We start from the raw sequence: 25,115 nt of genomic DNA, 5'->3' as shown, positions 1-25,115 counted from the left end.
TTTCCTCACATCCACTGTGGATACTGACAGTGGCCGGTCCTCTGGAGGCGGAGTAGACTTTACAGCTGATTCCTTGTTGAGGAGGTCAAAGCGAGCATAGAATGTGTTTAGCTCGTCTGGTAACGTGGCCTCACACATGATGGGAGCGCTCCTGCTTTTGTAGCCTGTCACATTTTTGACCGCCTGCCACAAGTCTTTGCTGTTGTTGGTGTTGAGGTCTCTCTCCAGTCTCTGCTGATGCCTTCGCTTTGCCTCCTTGATGCCATATCACATCATTGTAATTGTAATCATTGTAGCTTTTTGTGTACTTGCACTTTTTGGAGTATTTTTTTTTTTTATATAAGTCAGGCTGCAATTAATAATGAATTAATAATCATGGTGTAATGATCAGAAAAACAAATTTAGAAAACAGAAAACATAATGGTGGGACAACATATTGCTGGCTGTGTTCCAGCTTCCCCTCTGATCTCCAAGTGGCCTCCGCATGACGTGTGTTGTTACACATCACCAAGGGCTGGGGGGGAAATGAAACAACCAATGATACGCAGGGTGTAAAACATGATAGTGGAGGGGAAATTGTGTTTCAACAGTACGTGCTGTGCTGAAATTGTGTCAGGCTTTTAAATGTGTCTTCTGACCGGCTACTGAAGAGACTCGGGTCCAGTCGGCTTTTTATGGGCTTGTAAAAATGTTCCATCACACACATCTCACCTGATCTCTTCACAGAGCCATAAGAAACACTCTTAAGAGGCAGGCAGGTCAGCACTCCTACTACTGCTGCTTTCACAGATTAACAACCTAACAGCATTTTGGGTGTTTTTTTTTTTTTGTTTTTTTTTTTTGGAATTCACAAAGCAATGTTATCAAAAATGTTATCACTGAGAAATAAATAAAATTTGATCAACTTAATGCCTTAACCTGACTGTGGCCAGTGTTCATGCCTTTTTAGCACGAGTGTCCCACTTGGAAATGTGCCGACAGGGTTTATCTATTGATCTACGTGACAAATAGACTCCTGCGTGCAACCTTTTGTGATGTAATGAATCATAAATACTTTATTGTTTCACCCAGCTCCATTAGAGTGAATCACCATGAAACTTTCAGCCACTGTAGGGTCAGTGCTGAGATACTTGGATGTAGAAAAAAAAATTAGATTCTTATCTTGATTTGAGCGTAAACAAATGGCTGTGCGTGTGAATGTGTGTGTGTGTGTGTGTGTATACATGCGTTAAAAGGAAATGCAGAACTGCAGCATTCCTCAGGTTAGGTGGTTATCTGTGTGGTTGTGTGTCATAAACAGAAAATGTTACCCGTTGGACTCAAACGGCACACCCAATGGCAAACAGACAGTTTGGATACTATTATTGTGCCTATACATGACTGCATGTGCACACACACAGACACACACACACACTGTTTTACTTTGGTTAAATGCAGCATGTGATCGTAATAACACTGGCTATGCAAACTAATAACAGGCTGTGTGGTAAAATACTGGCATTTTAAGGTGATGTAACGGCAGACAGAGAGATGATCACTCAGCTGAGGCTCAGGAGAGAGAGGGCTGGGCTGCGCTGTGAGGGAAAACTGTGTTGACGCTACATTTTCCTGCTTCACAGCTTGTCAAACACACTCACACTCATTCAAACAGCAGGAGAGTCACCGGCCTTACTGAGACCTGCTCACCGGAGGACACCAGCTCAGAGAAGTAGGTACAAACATACACAAAGAGTTAAAAATATATATATATATATATGAACATTTATATATTCTCTTCTTTGTCTGAAATAGGCTTAGCAGGTATTGATCTGTTATGATTTAATGTTAATCCACTTCGGTTGTCAATGGGAGATGCTTCTTAGAAATATTTCTACACAAGGTGGTACAACACATTAGTAGTAAGTTGTTCCTATTGTTGTTCCTATTGTTACTGCAGTCAGTGTACAGTGCTACGCTGTAGGTAAGGGTTTTATACAGAATTGTTCAACATGCAGTTTTAGAAATGTCACTTTAAACCCAGCATAGTCACTCATTCAAAAATATCAACTAGGAAAGGTTGTAAAATCGCTGCTAACTTTATTTTCTGTCTTCAAAAGGACCTTTGCTTTCTGTTATTTTGATAAAGTACTCGTCTCCCTCTGATTATCTGTGCAAACTACACCTCTACATGCTGACAGCTCTGAAAGGCTATTTCAGATCACTAATAGTGACAGTGATTGGGATAACGTTATTTCCTGGTTGGTGGGACGCGTCCTGATGAGAGAAGCTGTTGTTAAACACAGAATATGGACAATTTTCTTTGTTACAGAGTAGACTGTGATTAGTGGATCTCTTATACCTGTTTTAAAAAGTGACACTTGTGCCATACAGTAAATGTTGCGCAGGAGAATATGCAACGTACATCAAGGCAAAAGTCAATTATTATTATTTGTAGTAGCTGTAGTAGTTGTAGTAGCAGTAGTAGCAGTCACCGTAATGTTGCTGTGGTTTACTGTATGCTTCAGTGGAAAGTGCGGGTGTGTCTGGTGTGTGTATTTAGCAGTGGAAACTAAGACTAATACACCCAGTAGGCCAAACAGTGCAGGGTGTAGACTGTGACAGAACAGAAACCACCTTTGACACGACTCCGGGAATGCATCCAGGATTTTTACATACATAGTTGTCAACAATAAAGGCAGTTCACAGTGCTACATAACATCTACAGCACATGAATGAATGAATGAATGAATGAATGAATGAATGAATGAATGAATGAAAAGGCCACAAGATGAATTATCCCAACCTAATATTACTGTAAGCTACACGATATTTTACTGAATATTGAAGGCTCACGGATAATCAATTCAGTGAACAGTCTTGGGGAAAGAAGTTTTCCGTGTCCATCTGGTGCACATTTTAATTATTTATTTGCTTCCCAAATTTGTGTTAAAATGTTACTCATGCATGGTACTCTTGCTTTCAGGCCCACAGCGGGCAAGCATGGAAATGAAATGTAACTTTCACTCTCTTAACTTTGGCATTTTTTATGTACTGACTGGAAAATTGTCTTTCACTGCATAACAGTGGACAAATGAGGATTAGACATTTATTAATATCCAGATCAATGCAGCTGTTACAATCTGTGAGCAGAGGAGAGTGATCAGGCTTTGGACTTTGGTTGCATTTATGTTTTCTTATTATAAAAATCTACGTCAGCCTGTGTCATCTTGTCCTTTGTGAATTGCAGGGGGAAAGATCATATTTATCAACGCTCCCTTTTGTTACTTCACTTCACTTTGACGTTCCACAGTTTTACTTTTTCTTGAGTAGATTCTCACACTGCTAATCAGAGGTGAAAGTAACTAATTACATTTACTGGAGTAATGGAGAAACCTTTATGTGTATTTGTAGCTCTTTAGGTGTTTTTTTTAAAGGCAGTAATTTTACTTTTACTCAAATTTGAGGCTGTTTGTGGCTATGTGCTTTCTCTCTCTTCCTCTGCATGCGGTTCCTCTATCAAATGTCCTCCTGTGCAACAAAAGCACCAAACTTCCCTTTTTTTTGTCGTCTAGAAAATGGCCTCCTCAGGTGTTTTACCAGAGAAACAGTTCCAGTGCTCCATCTGTCTGCAAGTGTTCACCGACCCAGTCACCACTCCCTGCGGACACAACTTCTGCCAGGCCTGCATCCAGAGTGTGTGGAACAGCAGTGAGGTGTGCCAGTGTCCCGCCTGTGGGAAATCCTTCACTTCCCGGCCTGAAATAAGCATCAACACAGCGTTCAAAGAGCTGGCAGACATGTTTAGAAAGATGCCGGTGAGCCTGTCACCCCCACCGGTGCCCGTGGCCAAACCCGGCGAGGTGGTGTGCGACGTCTGTGCCGGGACGTCCCAGCAGCTCAAGGCCGCCTTCAAGTCCTGCCTGGTGTGTCTGACCTCGTACTGCGAAGCCCACCTGGAGCCTCACCAGAGAGTCGCCACCCTGAAGGTCCACAAGCTGATCGAGCCGGTGGAGAACCTGGGGCAGAGGATGTGCAAGAAGCACGAGAGGCTGCTGCAGATGTTCTGCAGGGACGAGCAGATGTGTGTGTGCCAGTTCTGCACCGAGACTGAGCACAAGACTCACCAGGCTGTTACAATAGAGGAGGAGAGTGGAGAGAGGAAGGTATGCATACTCAGTATATAGGTTCTTGAAATCCGAAACAGATATTTTCTATGCGCTTATATTCAACTTGTTAACATTTTCCCATTTCCTTGCCAAACAATCACAGTTATTCAGAGAGCTGTATTCTTGTCAAGGAGGGGAAGGCTTCAAAACAGCCTTTTTTCCCTTCATTTATCTGTTTTTCTTTTCAAATCATCACTGGACACTAAACTCACCAGACTAAGAAACTCTTTTTAGACTTTTTAGACAATTGCACGAATTTACAAAATCAGGTTTTATAGTTTTTCGGTACTCATGGAGAAACTCCCATCATCATATCATAGTTAAGAAAAGGCCAACATTGGCTTGATTCTATCAGTTTAATACATATCTGTCCTTAATGTATGTTTACAGTAAATACACTATGACTTTAACTTAATGTTGGTCAATGAAGAATTTATTCTACAGTCAGACTCTAGGCAAGCCACTCTCATAAAGCCATCTGTTAAAGGCTTAAAATGTAAATTTAGACCGACCACAGACGACTCACCAACAATCTTACAAGCTTACGGTGTACTCCACCAACTAAAGATGCACCGATTTCTGTCGTAGGTCCAAATGAAGAAGACAAGGGCAGACTTTACGCAGATGATCCAGGAGAGACTTAACAAAGTGGAGGAGATCAAATGTTCTCTGGAGCTCAGCAGGGTGAGTCCCGATAGAAACATTCACAACTGATTGATTGATTCATTAAGCTTGTGAGTGTCTGTCATTATACATATATACATGTGACTATGTATTTTTTTAATCCTAATCAGGTGAGCGCACAGAAGGAGACTGAAGAAAGTGGGCATCTCTTTAAATCTCTGATTCGCTCCATAGAGGAGAGACAGGCTGAGGTAAACACAGAGATTGAGGAGAAGCAGAGGGCAGCAGAGCGTAGGGCGAAGGAGCTCGTCAGTGAGCTGGAGCAGGAAATCACTGAGCTCCAGAGGAGAAACACTGAGCTGGAGGAGCTGGAGAACAGAGACGACCACTTCCAGCTCTTACAGGTTAGAGTGAACCCTCGATACCGAGGCGTGAAGCATCTTGCACCTGATAAATACACATTTTTGAGAACAAACAGGCCAGCATGGTCGATAACATTATAAACAAGTAAAACAAAAATCACTATAGAAGCCAAAACAAAGACAAAGCAATACTTGATCATACTTGAATAACAAAATGAAGCGAATAGTCAATGAAAGGCCATGAGGTCACCAAAGCTGACAGTTCTCTATCCTATGGCTTTAAATTTTGACCATAATGGGACACGAAAACTCTCTGTTGAAACCTATACTGGTAAAATAATGAGGGCGAGCAGCTCTTTGAGGCAAGGTGATCTGTAAAACAATCTGTATTTTCTTTTCACATATTTAATTTTTCCCATTTAACTGTTCATTGTATTTTTGAGCTGTTTTTCTTTACATTTACGGGGAGTAGTGTATCCAATTTCACTGTCTTAAAGGGCTGCTGGGTTTTAATGGGGAGTTTTGGTGTGCCTTCACTGGTATCACTTCACTTCATTAAGTAAATTAAATAGAAACAGAAAAATTTTATACACACTTTTTCAGATTCATATCAGTAATTAGGAGTATAAAACATGCACAAGGCTAACAGGATTTCAAGGCCAATGTGCAAACTTCACATAATTCAAATCCCTCTGTAATGCATGGACAATATACAGTATATCCATAGATACGTGTTAGTCTAATGTGTGTTCTCCTTTGTGTTTGTGTTGTGGTAGAGCTTCCCTTCACTCAGCACCCGGCCGCCCACCAGAGACTGGTCGGAGTTCGGTGTCCACCCCGACCTCTGTGTAGGAACTGTAAGGAAAGCGCTCTCTAAGCTGGATGACACTTTGACGAGTCAGCTGGGAAACCTAAAAGAGGAAGGTGAGGTGAAGAGGAAGGTGAGGTGAACTGGATCATTCTGTGTTCCTGTGTAGCTCAATAGGTCAAGCAGTGTAATGTGAGAGTAAGGTCCTTCCTACCTGTGATGTTTTTAAAACCAATTTGGATGTTTTTCCTCACAAGGATGCTCCCCAAAAGCTTTATCTTGAATTATAAACCAGTAAAATCCTCCACTGGTTGAACTGATTCGTCACATTTTGTTTTTTCTATGACAGAGTTGAAGGCGATGCAGAAATACGCAGGTATGGCCTCACTGTACACATATGGAAATCCACTATTGCCACTTTGAATGTCTGTGTGTTGTTTTGACTCACTAATTAATTCATTTGCTTTCATTTACTCTGTCCAGTTGATGTGGTTTTAGACCCGGACACCGCCCATCCCAACATCGTCTTATCAGCCGATGGGAAGCAGGCCGGTCGAGGAGAACTTCTGCACGTCCTGCCCGACATCCCTCAGCGCTTCGACCCTGTGATCTGCGTTCTAGGCAAGAAGGGATTCCTCTCAGGGAGGTTCTACTTCCAGGTCGGTGTACTTTCTTTGATATCTATCATGTATCACAAAACATATGCGAATGGGACAATGGGGATACCTGAACTAGCACTTAAGTTCAAGTATGGTTTGTTATCCCTGTCAGATATTGGATTTTTCAAGTGAGCTTTAGACAGATGGCCCTAGAAATATTATCCTTCGCCCAAAGTAAATGTGCTCTTTTTGCTTTGGCTCTGTTGGGTTGATAATCATGCCGTCAAAGCATAAGACTTGCATTTCATAACCTGAGAACCTCTGAACTTTTTGATGGAGAGGTGAAAAGTTGACCACTGTCCTCCATCACCTTTCTTTGACCCGTTCTGACTAAGGATAGACACACATAGACGAGGATCTACTCTTTGTTGGCATGAATGTCCACCATAATACATGCAAGGTTGATGTACGCTCTATGGTTTGAAGGGTACCTGGGTATGGGTAGAGGTAAATATGCAAAAACAAACAAAAACAAACAAACCATAAAAAAAAACAACATAGCATTTTTGGGGGGATCATAGGCAACCTAAGTCCTCAGTTAACAAAACGATATTCTTTTCGTAAACAGGATGAATTTTCATGTAATTACCACAAATGATATTTTGGAACTGAACTCTTCATATGGTAGGCTCTGTTCATGTCCTGCTTGTTGAGTTTTTTTTATATTAAAAAAAAAACAGAAGTTAGCTGTGTTCCTGTTCAGTGGGCCTACTTCCTATGAATTAGCAGCAGTTGTGTGTTGAAGTACAAGCTACCCTATTAGGTTTAAGTTTGTATGTTTGACACTGATGAAGATATAATATCAAAGTGTTCGGCTTCCCGATGCACCAGGTACTTTTTGCACTTTGCTTTAATGAATACGCACCAACTTTTTTTTTTTTTTTTTTGGCTTTGGCCTCTGTGGAAGACCTGCCAAATGTATCTCCCATCGTTTTGTGTCATCTGTGTGTTGTCTTTAAACCAAAAATGCAACTTCGATCAAATTTTAGAACTATGCAGTCAAGCCTTTTTTTGTATTATTTTAAATCCCCATTTAGGTTGCAGTGGGGAACAAGACCTTCTGGGACCTGGGTGTGGTGAAAGAGTCGGTCAACAGGAAGGGGATGATCACTTCCACCCCGGACAACGGCTATTGGACGGTGCGGCTGAGGGGCGGGAACGAGTACCGCGCCCTGGAATCGCCCTCAGTCCTTCTCCCTCTCAAAGAGAAACCACAGACTATAGGAATCTTTGTGGATTATGAGGAGGGCACGGTGTCGTTCTTCAATGTGGAAGCCAAATCTCAAATCTACTCCTTCACCGGCTGTTCATTCACCGAGCGACTTTTCCCCTTTCTCAGCCCAAGTGTTAGTGATGAAGGGAGGAACACTGCGCCGTTGGTCGTCACAGCTGTCAGTCAGGGGACACAGGCTTAGGGATGGATCCTTTTACGGCTCCACACTACAGATGAAAACTGAGGGCAGCATTGTACTGTAAAGGACGAAAGTACTGTAAAGTTTTTAATATTCCTCTCAAACATATTTATGTAACAAACCAAAGAACAGGCAGAAATTAGGTCTTTGGTCCTCTTTGTGATGAGATTTTGTGCCAGGGACCCCAATGTGGGAAGATTTTTGCTGTTGTTCTTGATTTAAGATTCAGTGTTTGAATAAATAAATTGACAAACTGTTTATAGCTACATTGTAAAATGAGACCTATGAAAAAAATAGTCATTCTTACACACATTTTCTAATTGGGATCATTCCCACTGAATTAAATCTGAGTGAATTTTCTGAGGTAACCTCAATAATCCTTTTGGGATCTCTTCTGTAACCCCACTTTGAGACCAGATCCCCAAAAATAATCTCCATCAATGTGATCTGAAAAGTAAAAGTGATCCTGATGAAGCAGTATCCTTTTTGATGAGCATAAGATATAGCTCGTGTACAGAAGACATGACAAAGTGATTAAAGTGACCAAAAGAGTGCCTGATTTTGTGTTATGCTGTGCATTTCACACATCTCTATTTAATGTAAAATAATGTTTTTCTTTTATGTTTTACTTGGACAATACATAGGTGATTATAGGGCACAGATTTATTTTCAACAGACCTAATTACCACCTGAACCTAAATGACCTGTTTGTGTATCAAAAACATTATGAGACTGGCTAATGAGCACTGGCTAATGTTTTACATACTGTTTTGATATCTGAGTAAAGAAGCAACCAGTTATATAGGCTATAAGAAAATATAACTGTACATGACATAATAAAGAAACACCACCGAAAACACCAATAACCCTCGAAAAACATCACACATCAAAAGCAATAAATCCATAATTAAGTACAGCTGGATTGGATAAAAACTCAGCAAAGAAAAAGACATAATAAAAAGAAGGCTAATATGGTTATTTTGACAATGTGGTGGCCTTTGTGGTTTTGCTGTTTGTCTAATGTTTTATTGCCCTCCGGTGGAATTGCCAGAACATTGCAGGACATGAATTAATGAGTTCAGAGCTGAGGGACTGTTAATGAGATGTGGATATGTGTGAGCAATCTGTGTTACCATCAGAGTCACCGCTTAATATTAAATAGATTATAGTCCAATTAACTGTTGCACAAGCATTCATTGGCTATTCACATTTTAATTCTGCTGACCTTACAGTTTGGCCGGTCAAATCAGCTGCGTGATGTGATGGAGTGGCACTTAAACTTACTGACTTACTGACACAAGACGCTATTGTGAAGGCAAAGCGGTCAATTTTCTGTTCAGTCTAAGTGTTTTCACCATCTGGTTTCTCTGGTCTTAACTTGAACTGCAGTTATTGCATGGATATTTCCCTTCCTATGTAACTTTCATTAAAACTCATCCATCCATCATTGCATTACTTTTGCACTGAAGGCTCAACATTAAGTTAAGACTCATCCTGGCCCATAAGTTGATGTTGATGTTGAATGCATGTTAAATATTTTGATAACACTTGGCACCTTGTTTACTCCTCAGTTAACAAAATATATATATTTCTTGAGTCCATGACATTCATACAAATGAAAGTTTTCACTGAATTCAGTGAATTTAAAGTGCAAGTTATTATTCCAGAACAGGAGTAGGTCAGAGGTGGCTTTTGATGTTTTTATTGTCTTCTTCTGTTGCATTTAAAAGCACTTATGAAAAAACAAAAGACCCAATTTTATGCCAACTGTGACTCACCTATGAGCATTAATTTTATCTTAAGTCATAAAATGTGCCTTTTTGAAAAGTATGCCTCACATGGATACAGTGGGCTGGAAGAGGATAGAGGCTGATGATGTCAAACTTTTGCTCTGCAGTGGACCGCTGACCCGTTCAGGCTCTTTCCTCACCTCCCGCCCAATTAGCCCTGGGATATTCTCCAGCAGCCTCCCACAGTATTTAGGATAAGCGGCTTGGAGAAGGAATGAGAGCATGAATAAATCACAAGGAAATCCACAAGAACTTAAGTGAGCACAGGTGTTCCACTTTTTCTCTTTTTGCATCTTTGGAGCCCAGTATTAATCTCTGTTCCTGGAAACCTCTGGCCACCTGGTCTCCTGCTCCCCAGTGTTAAACTGCAGTAATACTGCACCAAATTTTATCTTATTGATATGCAAAGCATTAAAAAATGGCACAAAGCTCATCAGGTCTAATGAATCAACTGTGGCCTCCTCTCAATGCTCTGTCCTTTGTTGTTCACTTATATGTTGTCATCCTCTTGGCCTCACAGGGTGTTATAATGTTATCATAATATAAGCACAAATTCTTCATTTTCATGTCTACCATCTCCAATATTATTTTTTTCATTCATTCAAATAATGAATCCAACTGGACACTGAGCCCAAGGAGCCACACCGAACCACACCAGTAAACTCTCTTTTCATGCACAAAATCATCACAAAACCAACCAAACAAATAGTTGCCATTTAGGAATCAATGCTTTATTTCAGTGCTGACTGTGTGAGTAGCAAGAGACTGTTTCTAACAGTGAACAGACATGACGGATAGTAAATACAGAGAGAGAAAGAGCAGGCAAGTCACATTGTAAGAAAATGGATCAATATCTTCAGACTTCTATTTCATAATGCATAACATCCATTTGGGGGATTAAAGAAATCACGACCTGAAATTCAACATTTGATATCTCTCAGTGCTGTCTTGTGGTGATTGGATGCACAAACTAATGATGTCATATTATGATAGATTTGTTTTTGTGGGCAGATAATTAACTAATCAAGAAAATGATGATTTAATTAGAATTAACCTAACGTTTCATTTTACAGCTCCAATTTGTTAGTGTCATCAGAGAATGAATTTTAATTTTCAGCTGTGCATGCTGGTGGTTGTTTTGTGTAGCCTCCAATCTGTAAGCGTGATCACAAATATTACCATTGTCATGCCAGACAACAGTAACACAATCAATTACATAAGCACCATGACTCGAATTTACTTTTAATTTCCCATTTTCCCGATTGTGAATATTGCATTTCAGAGCCAGATGTCCCCCAAATGGATGTGTAGCCTCTTAGAAATGAACTCTTTATGTTTGAAATGGTGATGAAGTAACTATAGATTATGTTTGCGGTGACTTTCAAATTGTGGTGACTGAAAAGGCAGTTCTATCATGTCAACGTTGAAATAACATTCATATGGATTACTGACATTAAGGCTGATTCTCTAGCAAACAAAAGGCCCTGCTTACTTATCAAACTCTCAGACTGAATATCAGCACAAGATTATTAAGGAGGCCCTATGAACTGTACCTTTAGGCTATGGGGTACTTTGACATTTGACAAAAATATTAATCTTTTCTTTTTCTTGTTCTTGTTCTTTTACTCCAACAAAGCAATTGTCACATATTTTTAAAATTTCCTTTTGTCTTTTTGCTACTCTAAAAGTAGTTTGGTTGCATTGTTAGCACTCTTGGAACCATTGGCAGCTTACTCATTCTCAAGTTAACACATTAGCCAAAAGCTAATGAGCTAATCAGTTAACTTTTAACTTTTGGTACACAACACTGTGAAAGCATTGTTATATTTCTTTAAGTCCCCTGGGCCTGGGAACTGCAAACTAACAATCTGATGATTTGTGAAGGTTGCCATTATCAGACCAACGGGTATTAATAGCCAAAAGCTTGAGAGCTGTCTTGCGAATTTGCAGCTGGCAGAGCTCAAATTGTTACCACGCATTTTTTTTGTTTTGTTTTGTTTTAATTTAGCCACCTACTAGAATTTTTTCCCCCACAATGCGACAACTTTCCTTTCAAGAAAAAAAATATAAAATAAACCTCTCAAGTCTTGATTTATCAACTTACAACAATCAATACAAAAGTTATCAAATACCCACAATCATGTTTTGAAATAAGCTAACTGATGAAATGTACAAAAAGAAGACGTGTAATGGGCACTTAAGAATTTCAATGCACATATGGAACACAATCAAATGGCAAGATAGAAATGTTCAAATGGATACTTAGGCAAGCAAACAAACAAACAAACAAATAAATAAATACATAAATAAATAAATAAATAAATATTTTTGTTTTACAAAATATACAATGTTGTGAAATGCTTGATGAATTTTGAACATAGAATGTATGAGTTGTTGAAGAGTAGCCAAACCCCAAACACAAATCTGTGTGAAGCTTGACATCTAATTGTAAAAATACTGATCTTAAGTGCCAGGTGATGTCGCCACCTGTTTTAACAGAGGGTGATGCCACCTGACACCGAAGACCAGCCAATGGGAGGTGACCATTTAAGTACTTTCACCATGAGACGCCACGGCCTCAAAGGAGACCATCCGCCGGCAAAAAATGGCCCCACTGGTAGTTTATATGGCAGCTTATTATGACCTATAGCTACGTTTTAAAGTTAAGCGACCTCTAGTGGCCCTGTGAAACATGACACTGTGGTGTAGTATTGAGAGAGTGACAAAGTCCATGGCAGAGGTTGGTGGGCTGGTGGACGAGTCAGTCAACATGCCTTTTTCCTCTGCCAACCGGAGTTCAAATCCAAGTGAGGGGCATGTTTGTTTTTAGGTATGCTAGTTTAATATTATTACTATCAGTGAACGTTAGCTAACTGAATAATCCCTCCTCTCTGCTTGAAGGTGAGGTGATCAGTGAAATCACCTTGTGGAGTTTTTGGTCGGAATGAAAATCTTCTCCGTGGCACATGGTTCCACATCCCTTACGCATATGATTGATTGATGGATTTATTGGACGATTTGTTGTTTCACAGAGATATGGGTTTGGGGCTTGGGATTACTCTTAAATTATTGTTTCTCTTCTCGCTTCAGTGATGACTGATAGAAAACTATCTGTAGATGAACTGCTTGGAATACGGTAGCAGCAGCATTGACTGTACTAGTAAAGATGTTTGATATTATTGTTGATGGTGTTGAATTTTACTCAGAGTAACTTTGCTAAATTGTTTTCTATTCTTGTGAATTCAAATAACTGTTTAAGGACTGCAGTAAATGCTTTTCAGTTTGCTAAGGATGATAATGATGATAGTAATATAAAAAAAAAAAAAAACCATATAGCACTTTTCTTAAAATAATACGTAAATGCTTTGCAATTTTTCACTTTGAAGTGCTTTTGTTTGACAGGTACCGTTGACTGTAAGTTTACTGTAGCTCTACTTGGTTGTACTGTTTGTCGAATGGAAACTTACTCTAAGTTGAAAACAGGAGTGGTTTGTTTGATGTCAGCAGTAACAATCACATAATACAGAGGCATGCTTCTAGAACACTGAGGTATCCTTACGTGGATGATGACAGAACATCTAGAATTGTACTGGTGAGTAACAGCACTTTGAGAAATTCGGATGGCATTCTAGAATCCTTGGGGATAATGCAGAATGATTCGAAACATTCTAGAATCCAAGGGAATAATGCAGAACTAATTGAAAAGTTCTAGAATCCACGAGGATAATGCAGAATGAATCGAAACATTCTAGAATCCTCGGGGATAATGCAAAATGAATCGAAATGTTCTAGAATCCAAGGGAATAACACAGAATGAATTGAAACGTTCTAGAATCCACGGGGATAACGCAGAACGAGTCAAAATGTTCTAAAATCCATGGGTATAATGCAGAACGAATCAAAAGTTCTAGAATCCAAGGGAATAACGCAGAACCAATTGAAACTTTATAGAATCCACGAGGATAATGCAGAACGAGTCGAAACATTCTAGATTATGTCCAGAAATGAATGTCTAGAATGTCGAGAAACATTCTAACTTGGCTTTTTGATTCTGTTACTGAGATGACAGGCAAAGACAAGAGTATGTTAAAACATTGCTGATTCCAAATATGTCAATTATTTTGATCTGCAAACATTATTCATGATATTAATAAATGTATTTTCACAAATATATAGGATAAATTTATAGATTTTTTTCACCTTGCAACAGAGTATCTCAGGAAAAAATAGATTAATACTCAAACCAAGCATAGATGCATGATGCTGCTCATCAAAGCTACTGTATCAATCAACCAAATTCATCAGTCAATCAGTCATTCAGACAATCAATCAATCAAAGTCAAGCAATCATCTCTAATAATGACTCTACTGCCTAAGACTTAGAAAGAATACTAGAATATGCCATGATTGCATCCTTGAAACAGAATAAAACATTCCATATTCAGACAGTCCTAATATACAAACAATGGACAATGGGTTAAAAGCAATCCATGTCTCAGGCTGATATCATGGTTATTGGAGATTTGCCAGTTTGAGAAAGAAAAATGCCACCAATTCCAGCAAAAACAATACACCCAGGGAAGGTTTTCTGAGCACGTTTGCTCTCTTTGCTCAAAGGCACCCTGACAAGTTCTAATAATTGGTAGGTAAGCTACCAACTGTTAGAGTTGACATTTAGCTACCAAACATCAGAGGCAATGTTAGCTACAAAATATTAGTTGATATTGGTTACCAAATATTGCCTACTATACAAAAACCATAGAAGAAATTAGTTGGATGGGCCAGGAGGACTAAATAATCTCAAACCAAAACGTAGACCTCTTAACTCATTGCCCATTTAGACAACCCCATAGTTTGGGTATTACATATAATATGAGAAGGCAGAGCATATGTGACAATTTGTTTAATCTTCTCATCTATTCTCTTCACAGTTTCACTCTTTATTCATTTACTCATCTAATGCTTCTTTTATTTCTTTATATTCTATGCATCATTCCATTGCAGGTGTCTAAGCAGTGATTTTTTTTTTAAGTTTGGCATCAGTTGTCTTGTTATCCTCTTCCTGTCCTCCAGTCTTTCACCTGTCCTTCCTTCCTTTTCTTGGCACTTTTCCTTTTTCCACCAGATCTCCATCATTCTGCCACTGCTAGATTGTGAGAAAGGGGGATTTCTAGAATTTGACATCATGCATCCATCGTTGCACTTCTTCTTTTTCCTCCATTCTCACATCTCCCTTCATTCTTGACCATTTTCCTTCTATCTCTCTTGTTGCATTTCCCTTCATTCTTGTCCATTCTCCTTGTATCTCTCATCATCATTGTGTGATGACAGCAGATTCTGAGAAAAGGTTGGCTGCATATCCCTGTGTCCATTCCTTCACACCTTCTACTTCCCCAATCGCACTGTCTATCACTTCCTTCACCACTTAAGATTCTTTCACCAACCATCTATCCATCATTGCAGGTACCTGTAGACTTTAAAAGGAAGTGGCTCTGAAATTAGCATCCTAAATCCATCTGACCTTTCCCTTTGCATTTTCTGTTCTTGATTTTATTTATTCCACAACTTTAAAACCACATTAAGCATAAATGAAGTCATCAAGGATGTCGTAATAAAGTCCTATTTCCGCTGTGGTTCTCATGATGTGATGATGCCAACTCAGCCAAATCCCTCTGTTTTCTCTTCACCTCTGTGCATTGCCTTTTTCTCCCCTCTTTCCATCCATACCTCCATCGCTGCAGGCAGCTGTAGACGTTCATGCAATAGTTCCTAGAATATGGCACTGTGCGCCAATCTCTCCTCTCCCTCAGTTAGTCCAATCCGTCCATCTCTCCTACCTCTCCTTCATCTCTCCATTCATGCCCCCATCATTGCAGGTAGCGGTAGACTTTGAAGCAGTGGTTGCCAGAGTCTGCCACTACCACGTGTCCGTCTGAGGTCAGGGCCAAACCCTGCGGTCCATAAAGAGGGTCAGCGGACGTGTTGATGTAAGAGAGGAAGGAACCACTACCATCAAACACCTAGGAAAGGCAGGACAGTGGAGGAGACAGGCATATTAACGTTGGCAAAAGGGTGTTTTTAATGTTTACTGTGATTTTGGGTGCAATAAAAAAAGCACCATTTTTGGGCAGCTGTATCAAACTACCACTAAAGCACCCATAGCATAATCACAGTAAAGAAGGATCTGTGGTTTTCAGGTAACAGTCATGCCTGTACACTCTCTGGAAAATGTTCTTATGGAGGTATTATTGAGGTATCTGAGAGTCTTCAAAGGCTTTTGCGTTTTTCCAAATTTTGGGGTGTTGTAGACCAAAAACAAAGTGAATTGGGTGGACATTTTTTGAGAACAACAAAATGTATTGAAAATGAAATGCCTATTTGGATTTTTTGCCACTCTAAGTTGCACATTTCCTCAAGCTCGGTCATTTATGGAGGTGGTAAGTGTCTGTGAACCTCTATCAAGTCATTCCACAGATTTTGACTGAGATTCATGTCTTGGCTTTTGCTCAGCAAACAAAGACAAGCTCTGACCCTCTACCCAGCTTTATGCATTCTTTAAACTTTTGTTTTTTAAACTGTTTATTCTGTTTTTATTTCTGCATTTATCATTACCGTTAATTATTATTACCTACCCCCAACCACCCACCTCTCCACACAGCACTGTGCACTACCTGTATTCTGCTGTTGCCCCAGTCAGCCACGATGATGTTCCCATTGACGTCAACGGCCACTCCAGTCGGGGCATTGAACTGACCGTTTCCCTCACCGTTAGACCCGAACTTCAACACCAGCTCTCCCTCTGGGGTGAAGACCTGACCGGGACACAGAGAGAAAGAGAGTTTTGAAGATTCAGAATCACAATCAACTCTTTTAAACAAATGTATTTACATAAGAATATCAAAGGAAAATTGCAGAACAGCTGTGCATTAGGAGACAAGTACTATCAATGTTGTAATGTGGTTTGTACAAGAAATAGAGGCATGCCTATACAAGGGCAAAGGGAAAACTAAAATGATAGAGAATGTAATAAAATCATGAGAGATGAAGGTTGAAAACCAGAGAATAAAAAAATGGAATAAAGTCTCATAAAGCCGACTTTTATTACATTTAAACACCCACACGTTTTTGTGGCAGGGTGGCCTAGCATGTAGAAAGACCTTTCTGTGACTCAGAGGTAAGAGGTTTTTGGTGTCTTTGGAATAGCCTAAATTACCATCAACAGACACATATCCTGCTCAAGCTTCCCTAAAGCAAGACTCTCCCTTTGTAATTCAGTCAAAAACCTAAAATCTAAATCTGTCCTGTTACCCTCCACTGCACACAACTGAGCACAGCAGAGCTGGCTTGAGGCGATGCTCAGTCAGTCAGGCCTCACCTTAACAGAGTGGTTATGAAAGTCAGTCACGATGATCTCATTGTTGTTGTTCACGGCCGCAAAGTGGGGACCTGGAGGCACAGGAAGACAGAAATAACAGACAACATGCATAGTGTGTGATTTGATAATAAGACTTTCTTAGGAGGTCACAATGGTAATCATTTTTGTCTTCATTCTTTATTAATAAAGTTAGATTGCAGGGCAGTGTTTAGTATGTTTGCATGTTACCCTTTCTCTTCTGTATACAGTTATACAGACAGATCTTATGCATGTGTTTTTTTTTTTTTTTTTTTGGTGAATGACATCTCTGTTATAGTTGACATGTTTGTGAAGCAACATCAGATCCCCTCCTCTACAATTTTAATGAGACAGTGCACTCGGAAGTCAAAGATGTAGGAGTCCCAGTCCTGTTTTATGCTCCGCTAACAAGCCCTCATCTCCCACTGTGCCGAGGACATGACCAAAGAAAAGGAAAAGGGACAACTGAGTGCATGCAGTGCCGTTTTTAAGCATCATCATCATCATCCTCATCATTGTTGTTGTTAACATGGAAGAAATCTGATTTGAGCTGCTTTTTGTCTAGTCTAATCATCTGTAATTGTGTTTTTTTTTTTTTTTTTTTTTTTTTTTGGTTGTCACTGATGCCCTACATTTTCATATTTTAATTCTCTCATAAATTTTTAAAAACCTGACCGAAGAGCCTCACAAAAAGGGGAGCAGGGAGGAGAAGACCAGAGGATAAAATTAGGAGAGGAGAATACTAAAAAAAAAAGGAGAAAAATTATCAAGGAAGAATCTAGGTAAGAAATTGTGTTGCTAAAAGAAATATTCTCTTACTTTGCCTAATATTTCATTTGTTTTGGAATCCACTCTTCCCTGATTGGGAGGAGCAGATTCTATAACAACAATCTGCATTATGAATCTAAAAAGCATCAAAGTACAGTCATAAAATACAGAGTTATTATCATAATTATAACAATTTTAAACATGTAATAATTTTTAAACATTATTACACTGCAGCAATTACCTGCAAACTGCTTGTCCCCGTTGCCACGACTACCAAATTTAGTGATGAGCTTGCCGGTCGGCTGGAAGATGAAGACGGTGCACGCCTTGTTGTCGACGACGATCACATGACCGTTCTGGTCCACGGACACGCCCTTTGGCCCCATCAGCCTACCAGAGCCCAGCTTCGCCTGATGGATGACAAACATAAGCGATTACAGTGTTTTGCCTTGTATAACATTTATTTTTGGATATTAATCTTCTTCTTTGATGCATACAACCATGGGAAGAAACTAAGGCACTCCTTCGTCTTTGAATGAAGTGATGTAATTTATTCCTAGAGCAAGGCAACTAAACAGACCAACGCCTGTTGTGTTCAAGTCTTCATAACACATAACATATAATCAACCTTAATATTATACCAGCCATGGGTGGCACTCCAACCCACAAATTGAGGCCTTGAACATAACCACAAGAGGGCGCTACATCATTATTAAGGCCCTCATACATACACAGCTGCCAAAGAAATGTGAATGTCCAATAAAATGTAATGGAAAGTGACTCACATTAAGTGGAAATACACTAAATCCTGAAAACAACCCAGCAATGCAAAAAATGCATACAAAAAATATCTTTGTAAACTGTCATTTTTTAATGTTTCATTCATTGGAAATTTGTTAAAACACAAACTGACAAACTTGAGCACAAATGGTGTTAAATCTTTATTAAATTAAATTAAATTAAATCAAGTGAAAACTCGTACCTTGAACTTGCCCTCGCAGGAGAAGATGCTGACCCATTTGTTGTCATAGTCGGCGATGATGATGTCACCACTGGGGTGCACAGCCACGCCTGTGGGACGCTGCAGCTGCCCCGGTGACCGACCCCGGACCCCGAACCGACTCTTGAACTCCCCCTCGTTGGAGAAAATCTGGAGTGGAGAGGCAGACACATATGGATGAACACACACACACAAACACACACACACACACACACACACACATGCACACACTAATCACATTGTAGCATTTATGATGTAATAACTCCATCTCTTCAATTTTTGTGTCCTGTTTTTCCTTAAAAATGGGATATGCACACACACACACACACACACACACACGCACATGCACATACAAACACACACAAAATTAAGGTTTAATTACAAACAAAATCCTGGACACCCAGAAGTGGGTCAGCTGAAGATCAACGGGAAACTGATCAAAGAGTTTGCAAGAGAGTTGGTTTACTCTTTTAAGTTTTACACGAGGAATGAGGATGACTGTGTGTGTGTGTGTTACCTGGACACACTGATTGTTGCTGTCGGCAATCAGTATCCTGCCAGTGGAGGAGGCAGCGACTCCTTGAAGGTTGGTGAACTCTCCTTTGTTCCTCCCCTTCGTTCCTGAAAAGAGAAAAACACAATGATAGTAGGAAGCAGAAATCAGAAGGAATCAGCAAGAAAAAAAATCCACTTCCAGCCATCCTGATATGAGTATGTTGATGCTCCAGTTAGAAGGCTGTGGCTCTGGCCCTTGACCTCCTCACTACTGGCTGCATGTAATGATTTAATTGAGGAACTAAAACATATTCTACTGTTGTTCCAGATGGGTTAAAAATGCGTAATCATGGCTGCATCATCATCATTAAAGCTGCCATTATGATCAGCTTTTTTATTTAAAATGTCAATTAAATAAATCAGATAATACTAGACATCAAGGGTCCCCAAACCACCAGCCACAGCCAGCTCACTACTGGCCACGCCCATATGTGACGCCACCACAGGAAACTGTATCCACCCCAAAACGCCTCCAGTATTATTGGGAAATGGTGGGATTAAGGCCTGAACACACAGGGGCACACACACACTGTTAATCTATAGCCCTGGATCCCAATTAAGGTGCGGTCCTGGAGAGGGTTTAACAACATTAAGTATGAGAAGGGCTATTTTGTACATCATTCTTACACTCACTATTTTTACCTCCCTATCCATCAACAAGGTATTTATTTGCCTGAAGTAAACAATTATGGCCGCCAAATTGTCTGTATCACTGGTCTGCTCTGACCTGAAGATTTGACCCTCACCGATCCTGAAGATGAGGTCGTCCTCGATGGGGTTCTGGGTTTTACGTCGAGGGGTTCCCAGGGCGCTGCTTGTCCTCTTGGAGCCCTTCTTCTTCTGGCCCGGAGACTTCCCTCGTCTCTTGGCCCCTTCAGAGGAGCCGGTGGATGGGGTGGCGTTGGCTGCTGAGTTGGTGGCTGTGGTGGTGGAGGGAGACACCTGCAGAGACGACAGTGCAGAGGGCATTTATCATTTACATTCATGTGAGTCAACGTGCAACAGGGGAACAAGCTTGGGTAATGGCTTTTAGCTTATTAAATAGCAGATATCTGCTGGTTCCTCCCTGAGCACAGGAAAAATATAATGTTTTCTTTGCACATTGCATTCATTCATTTATTTTTTCATTATTTTGTTGTGAATTACCTCTTTATTTAAAGCCCAAATGCAGTTTGGCCTACCATTTAAAAGATGAAGTAGGTCAACCTGTTTAAAGAGCAATTACATCAAATTGAATCATATTTCTCTAATCTGTGTTTTAATGGAGAGTTTCCATGTCTTATGATTATTTCTGAAAATGTCATTTCAGGGGCCTTTACTCCCTGACAATAATAAAAAAAAAAATTATCAAATTTAAAGGTACTAAATATCAGCACAAAATATTGTCAGTTAACTCAGTTTAAAAATACTGGCAAAATGCACACGGGTCGATAGACAGATGTAAGTACTGCAAGAGGTGAAAGGATGAAGTGAAGTAGGAGAGAAGGGTGGAAAGAGGGAAGGATATAAGGAGATCAAAGCTATATGACAGGTAAACTTTTACATTTAAGGTTTAAAATTCCTAAGGACCTTGGTAATCTTGGAGATGTATTTAATTTTTGCTTGAAATGAGGAGAATCGGGAACTAAAGGCTAGTCAGCCATATTTGTGCATATTAAGAAATACCTCTAAAAATGTTGACCGCACACACACACACCTCTACTTCTGTCTCCGAGACCCTGGTGACCGTCAGTTTGAAAGGACTTCCTTTGATGTGCTGGTCATACAACCTCAGAGCCAACGAGAAGTCGCCCTCCTTTGGCACTATGTACACAAACTCGTAAGTTCCATTCTTATGGTCCACTATCTCTCCGTCCACTATACTGCCATCTGGAGTAAACACCTGGAATAACAATGAATGACTCAGATTCACAAACTGGTCCACTCATATGGTAATATATCTTTCAATTTAGTGTGTTTGTAAAGAGCACCTCGGCCGACAGAATAGCGTTGCCGCTCTTGCAGGCTCCCCCTGCCTTGTCTCTGGTCACTATTGTGACAGATGCTGGATGTCCCACAACGCACTGCTCCAGGCCTGCCCCCATGGCCTCACTCTGGCTCGCCACCGCACTGAAGAAGAGGAGGAAAAGGAGAGAAAATGATGTTGCCAGAGTTGGGAATCTAAGATGTAAACTAACCCTGTCATCCATAAATGATGAATGAACCATGCACCAAATGCTGCTGTTAAATAATCTAATGGAAAACCCATCCTCCACCATAAAATCCCATTATATCTCATTAGTAGTGGAAATGCTGGGACTAGTGAGCAAGACAGATGTGAAGCTAATGTTTGCAAGGAAGACATGGTTCAGAGCCACTACATGCAGTGTAAAAAATGACATCAGTGTCACATATGATAAAAAGTGTTGAGAAAAATTTGTGCTAGTGCGATCATTTGACCCAAATGAAGCCAAGGGGGGTGAATACCTTTGCAAATCATTTGTTTTATTTTGTGTAGTCACACATAAATGTCAGCAAGGGCGCTTTGCAAAGAATCCCCAAACCAAATCCACAAAAAAATCAAATCTATAAAAGGTAAAGCTAGTGAAATGGCCCGAATACTGCAAATTCAAGCATCAGATCTCACCTGGTTGTGACGATGGTCCCCAGGTTGTGAATGGACTTCCTCAGCCCGTCTGTCTCCATCAACAGGTCCAGCTGGTCGTTCTCCTCCGGCTGGCAGGGCAGGCCATAGCTGGCCAGCTCCCCCAGCCGCTCCCCCAGGTCCCGCTCTGCCTGCAGGTTCGCCGCGCACGCCTCCTCGCCCAGGGCCTCCTCTGTCTGGGAACAGCTGGCCGTCATCTCCCCCTGACCCCGGAGAAGGCTCTCCACCTGGGCCTGAAGAACCTGGAGACGGAGAGAGAGAGAGATGACCAACATGAAGGGCGATTTATGCCTGATGATGTCTGTGATGTTATGATACGACAAATTGGCCGATCCCCGCGGGGCAAGTCTCATTTTGCCGGGATGCTTGCCAACAGGCTTGCTTGAACTCAAATGTTGCGAAGCCCCCCTAGGATCTTGGAGCTGGCCCTGAAAACTAGATAAGCTTCTGCGTACCTTCTGTTTGAGTCCATAGGTGACCTCCAGCTCCATCAGCAGAACGCTCTTCCTGACATCCAGCTGTTTGTGCAGATCTTCAAAGCTCGACTGGATGTCCTCCTCAATGGAAGCCCTCTGATTGGTCAGCTGTTGGAGGATCTCTTTAACAAAAGTCAGGGCGTCTGAAATCTGTGGAAGTCTGCAGGAGGAGAGAAAGCAGATTTAAAATTGCAAATCAGAAATGATTAATCCACCTCTTGTTTCTATTGACCCATTCAGAAACCAATGTTCTAATCACAAAAAGTATTAACTGTGGATTTAACTCTAAATGCACTCATAAATCTTTAGCAATAAAAAAAAAGATTATTTATTGTATGTGTTAATTTTTTTCTGTCCAAAGAATCTGAACATGAGAAACTGCCTAATATATAAAATGATAATAAATAGCCTTGAGACCTTTTTTTCCAACAAAAAAGTGTATTTATTTTTATGCATGGTTAACTCATATCCATGAATAAAGTGGTGCTTTAAAACATTTTGTATTATTTTAACAAAATTATTGATGTAAAAAAAAAACCCGAGCTTCTGAAGTATCTCCACAAAGCAGCATGTTAATCAATAGGATGCATTAGAATCTGATTGTATCATTAGAAAATCAAATCAGAACAGTTTGAATAAATGAAAGCGGCATTTCCTTATTTATTTCCCCATTTCCCCTCTGGTGACATTCAGATGCCCTGTCTTTTTCCGGTGGAGCAAAAGCTTCAAGTTGTTCATATGATATTTTACATGTGTAAAGTAATATAACATATCATGTTTACTTTAAACACAGTGCAAACACAAATTATGTACTTTAATAATCATGATTAGTAGATTAAAAATGTGCTTTATGCTTCCTCCTTGTCTCACGGCAGGCTGTACTTGATGAAAAAAGGGGCGTGGCTCCACTGCTGTCCACTTTAGATGAGGTGGAACACTGGGATTGGCTTATTGACATCCAGTCAAATGAGTTTATGCATGTGGGTGGAGTCAGTCAACAGTAATCATAGAGTTAGACGTTCTGGAAAAGTTATGTCAGCCCAGGCCTACCTGTTCTGGACAGTCCCCAGCCTCTCCTGCAGGGCGCTGCGGTGCTGTGCCAAGGCCTGGCTCAGGGGCACATTGGGGTGTTCGCCATGGCCCCCCGCCACACAGTCCTCACACACTGCACACTCACACACCGAACAGTACAGCTCTGTCACCTGGACATGGCAGGGGAGAGTGGAGAGGGAAGTGAAGAATGGAGAGAGGCCCAGATAAACATGATCACAAACATAATTTACAAATCTCTGTACACATTGTCATTACACGTTTGCAAATATCAGGTTTCATGTTTGCAATAATTAAAAGTGCACTGTACACAATACCACTTTATAATAATCATCATTAATAAATAGTAAATTGATCCTTAATTTAACCTTAGTTAATAGTTAATTTCAGTTAAACAAACAATGAGATGACATTTAATGATGTTTACTTAACAGTTTATTGTTGCACATTTTATGCTGTATATTATATTATGTATTTGCATATCATTACCAAATGAGTTGTAAACCTTTAGGAGAAATTGTTTGTAAAACTCCCGCAAACATTACATTGACATATCAGACAGATATTTTTCTATAACACTTTGTTAATGGGTAATAATTGGTTTATAGCCTGTCTATAAACAATATCTGGATGGTTATTATAAAGTCACAACTCATGTAGTAAATAGTAAATACGTGTAGTGCATCTTTAATTAAACATTATTTGAATAGCAATTATTATAAAGTTGAATATTTTTAATTAAGCTGTTAAAGTTTTCAAGTTCTAATGTGTCAACTTGGACCCGAGAATCACCGCTTTATAACAATCATCCAATAATGTTCATAGATTCTAATCCATTGGTAATCATTACTCAGATACTTAATTTCATACATCAAATGTTATAATGCATGCAACAATAAAATGCTAATAAATAGTTTATTGTGTAAAACGGGAACATTACTAATTATCATTTCCATGTTAGTTAACTGAAAGCAACTATTAACTAATGTTTAATTAACAATCAATTTACCATTTATTCATGATGGTTATTATAAAGCGCTACCCAAACAACATGTGACAACACAGGTCAATGATGAGATCCATGTAGACTCAATCATACAATTTTGTGCTTACCCTAGTTTTTCTGTCAGTTGAATAAAGCCTTCTTCACTCCATTTAAACCTCAGCAATTTTGTGCACCTTTCATGATTTTATGTTTTTATTTTGATCATGGTCTTAAAGCCTCGCTATACCGTCACACATTTATTTATTTTCTTTTATGCCCTCCTTGGTGTGTGTGTGTGCATACATATTTCCGCAGGAGCAGACGTACCTTCCCTGCATGCTGCTGGCAGGCGTTTTTGCCAGGCGGAGCCTCCAGGACGGTGCACTCCTCACTGCTGCTATCTGGGGAGTGTTGGTGGGCCTCCATCTGCGACCGGCAGCCCGG

General features: G+C 40.1%; 2 protein-coding genes across 2 annotated transcripts; one reads left to right on the top strand and one right to left on the bottom strand.

The window, feature by feature from the left end:
* The first annotated feature begins 1,481 nt into the window (after positions 1-1,481).
* LOC115376531 (E3 ubiquitin-protein ligase TRIM39-like) lies at positions 1,482-9,094 on the top strand. The gene is made up of 8 exons (XM_030076184.1): positions 1,482-1,708; positions 3,552-4,142; positions 4,734-4,829; positions 4,940-5,173; positions 5,908-6,055; positions 6,289-6,315; positions 6,423-6,598; positions 7,636-9,094. The coding sequence occupies exons 2-8, from the start codon at positions 3,555-3,557 to the stop codon at positions 8,011-8,013; spliced, it is 1,647 nt and encodes a 548-aa protein (XP_029932044.1). The 5' UTR covers positions 1,482-1,708; positions 3,552-3,554; the 3' UTR covers positions 8,014-9,094.
* A 3,059-nt stretch (positions 9,095-12,153) lies between these two features.
* trim2b (tripartite motif containing 2b) lies at positions 12,154-25,097 on the bottom strand. The gene is made up of 13 exons (XM_030075573.1): positions 24,999-25,097; positions 23,687-23,838; positions 22,616-22,796; positions 22,143-22,402; positions 21,487-21,625; positions 21,213-21,398; positions 20,263-20,458; positions 19,479-19,582; positions 18,944-19,111; positions 18,203-18,371; positions 17,176-17,246; positions 16,472-16,612; positions 12,154-15,820 (listed from the first exon to the last, which is right to left on the bottom strand). Exons 1-13 carry the CDS (start codon positions 25,095-25,097, stop codon positions 15,668-15,670), a joined length of 2,019 nt encoding a protein of 672 aa, XP_029931433.1. The 3' UTR covers positions 12,154-15,667.
* Between the last annotated feature and the right edge of the window lie 18 nt (positions 25,098-25,115).

Source organism: Myripristis murdjan, chromosome 18 (genome assembly GCF_902150065.1).
Source record: "Myripristis murdjan chromosome 18, fMyrMur1.1, whole genome shotgun sequence".
In the NCBI taxonomy this organism is placed as follows: domain Eukaryota; kingdom Metazoa; phylum Chordata; class Actinopteri; order Holocentriformes; family Holocentridae; genus Myripristis; species Myripristis murdjan.
This window is presented reverse-complemented; position numbering and strand designations above follow the sequence as displayed.

Bases quoted from the DNA above. Each gene is read 5' to 3' on its own strand.
- LOC115376531 (XM_030076184.1), top strand. From the start codon at position 3,555: ATGGCCTCCTCAGGTGTTTTACCAGAGAAACAGTTCCAGTGCTCCATC. The intron at 4,143-4,733 runs GTATGCATACTC...TTTCTGTCGTAG, and splicing joins AGGAGAGTGGAGAGAGGAAG to GTCCAAATGAAGAAGACAAG. The intron at 5,174-5,907 runs GTTAGAGTGAAC...GTGTTGTGGTAG, and splicing joins ACCACTTCCAGCTCTTACAG to AGCTTCCCTTCACTCAGCAC.
- trim2b (XM_030075573.1), bottom strand. From the start codon at position 25,097: ATGGAGGCCCACCAACACTCCCCAGATAGCAGCAGTGAGGAGTGCACC. The intron at 21,399-21,486 runs GTGCTCTTTACA...TTGTTATTCCAG, and splicing joins ACGCTATTCTGTCGGCCGAG to GTGTTTACTCCAGATGGCAG. The intron at 15,821-16,471 runs GTAGTGCACAGT...TGCCTTTCCTAG, and splicing joins GGGGCAACAGCAGAATACAG to GTGTTTGATGGTAGTGGTTC.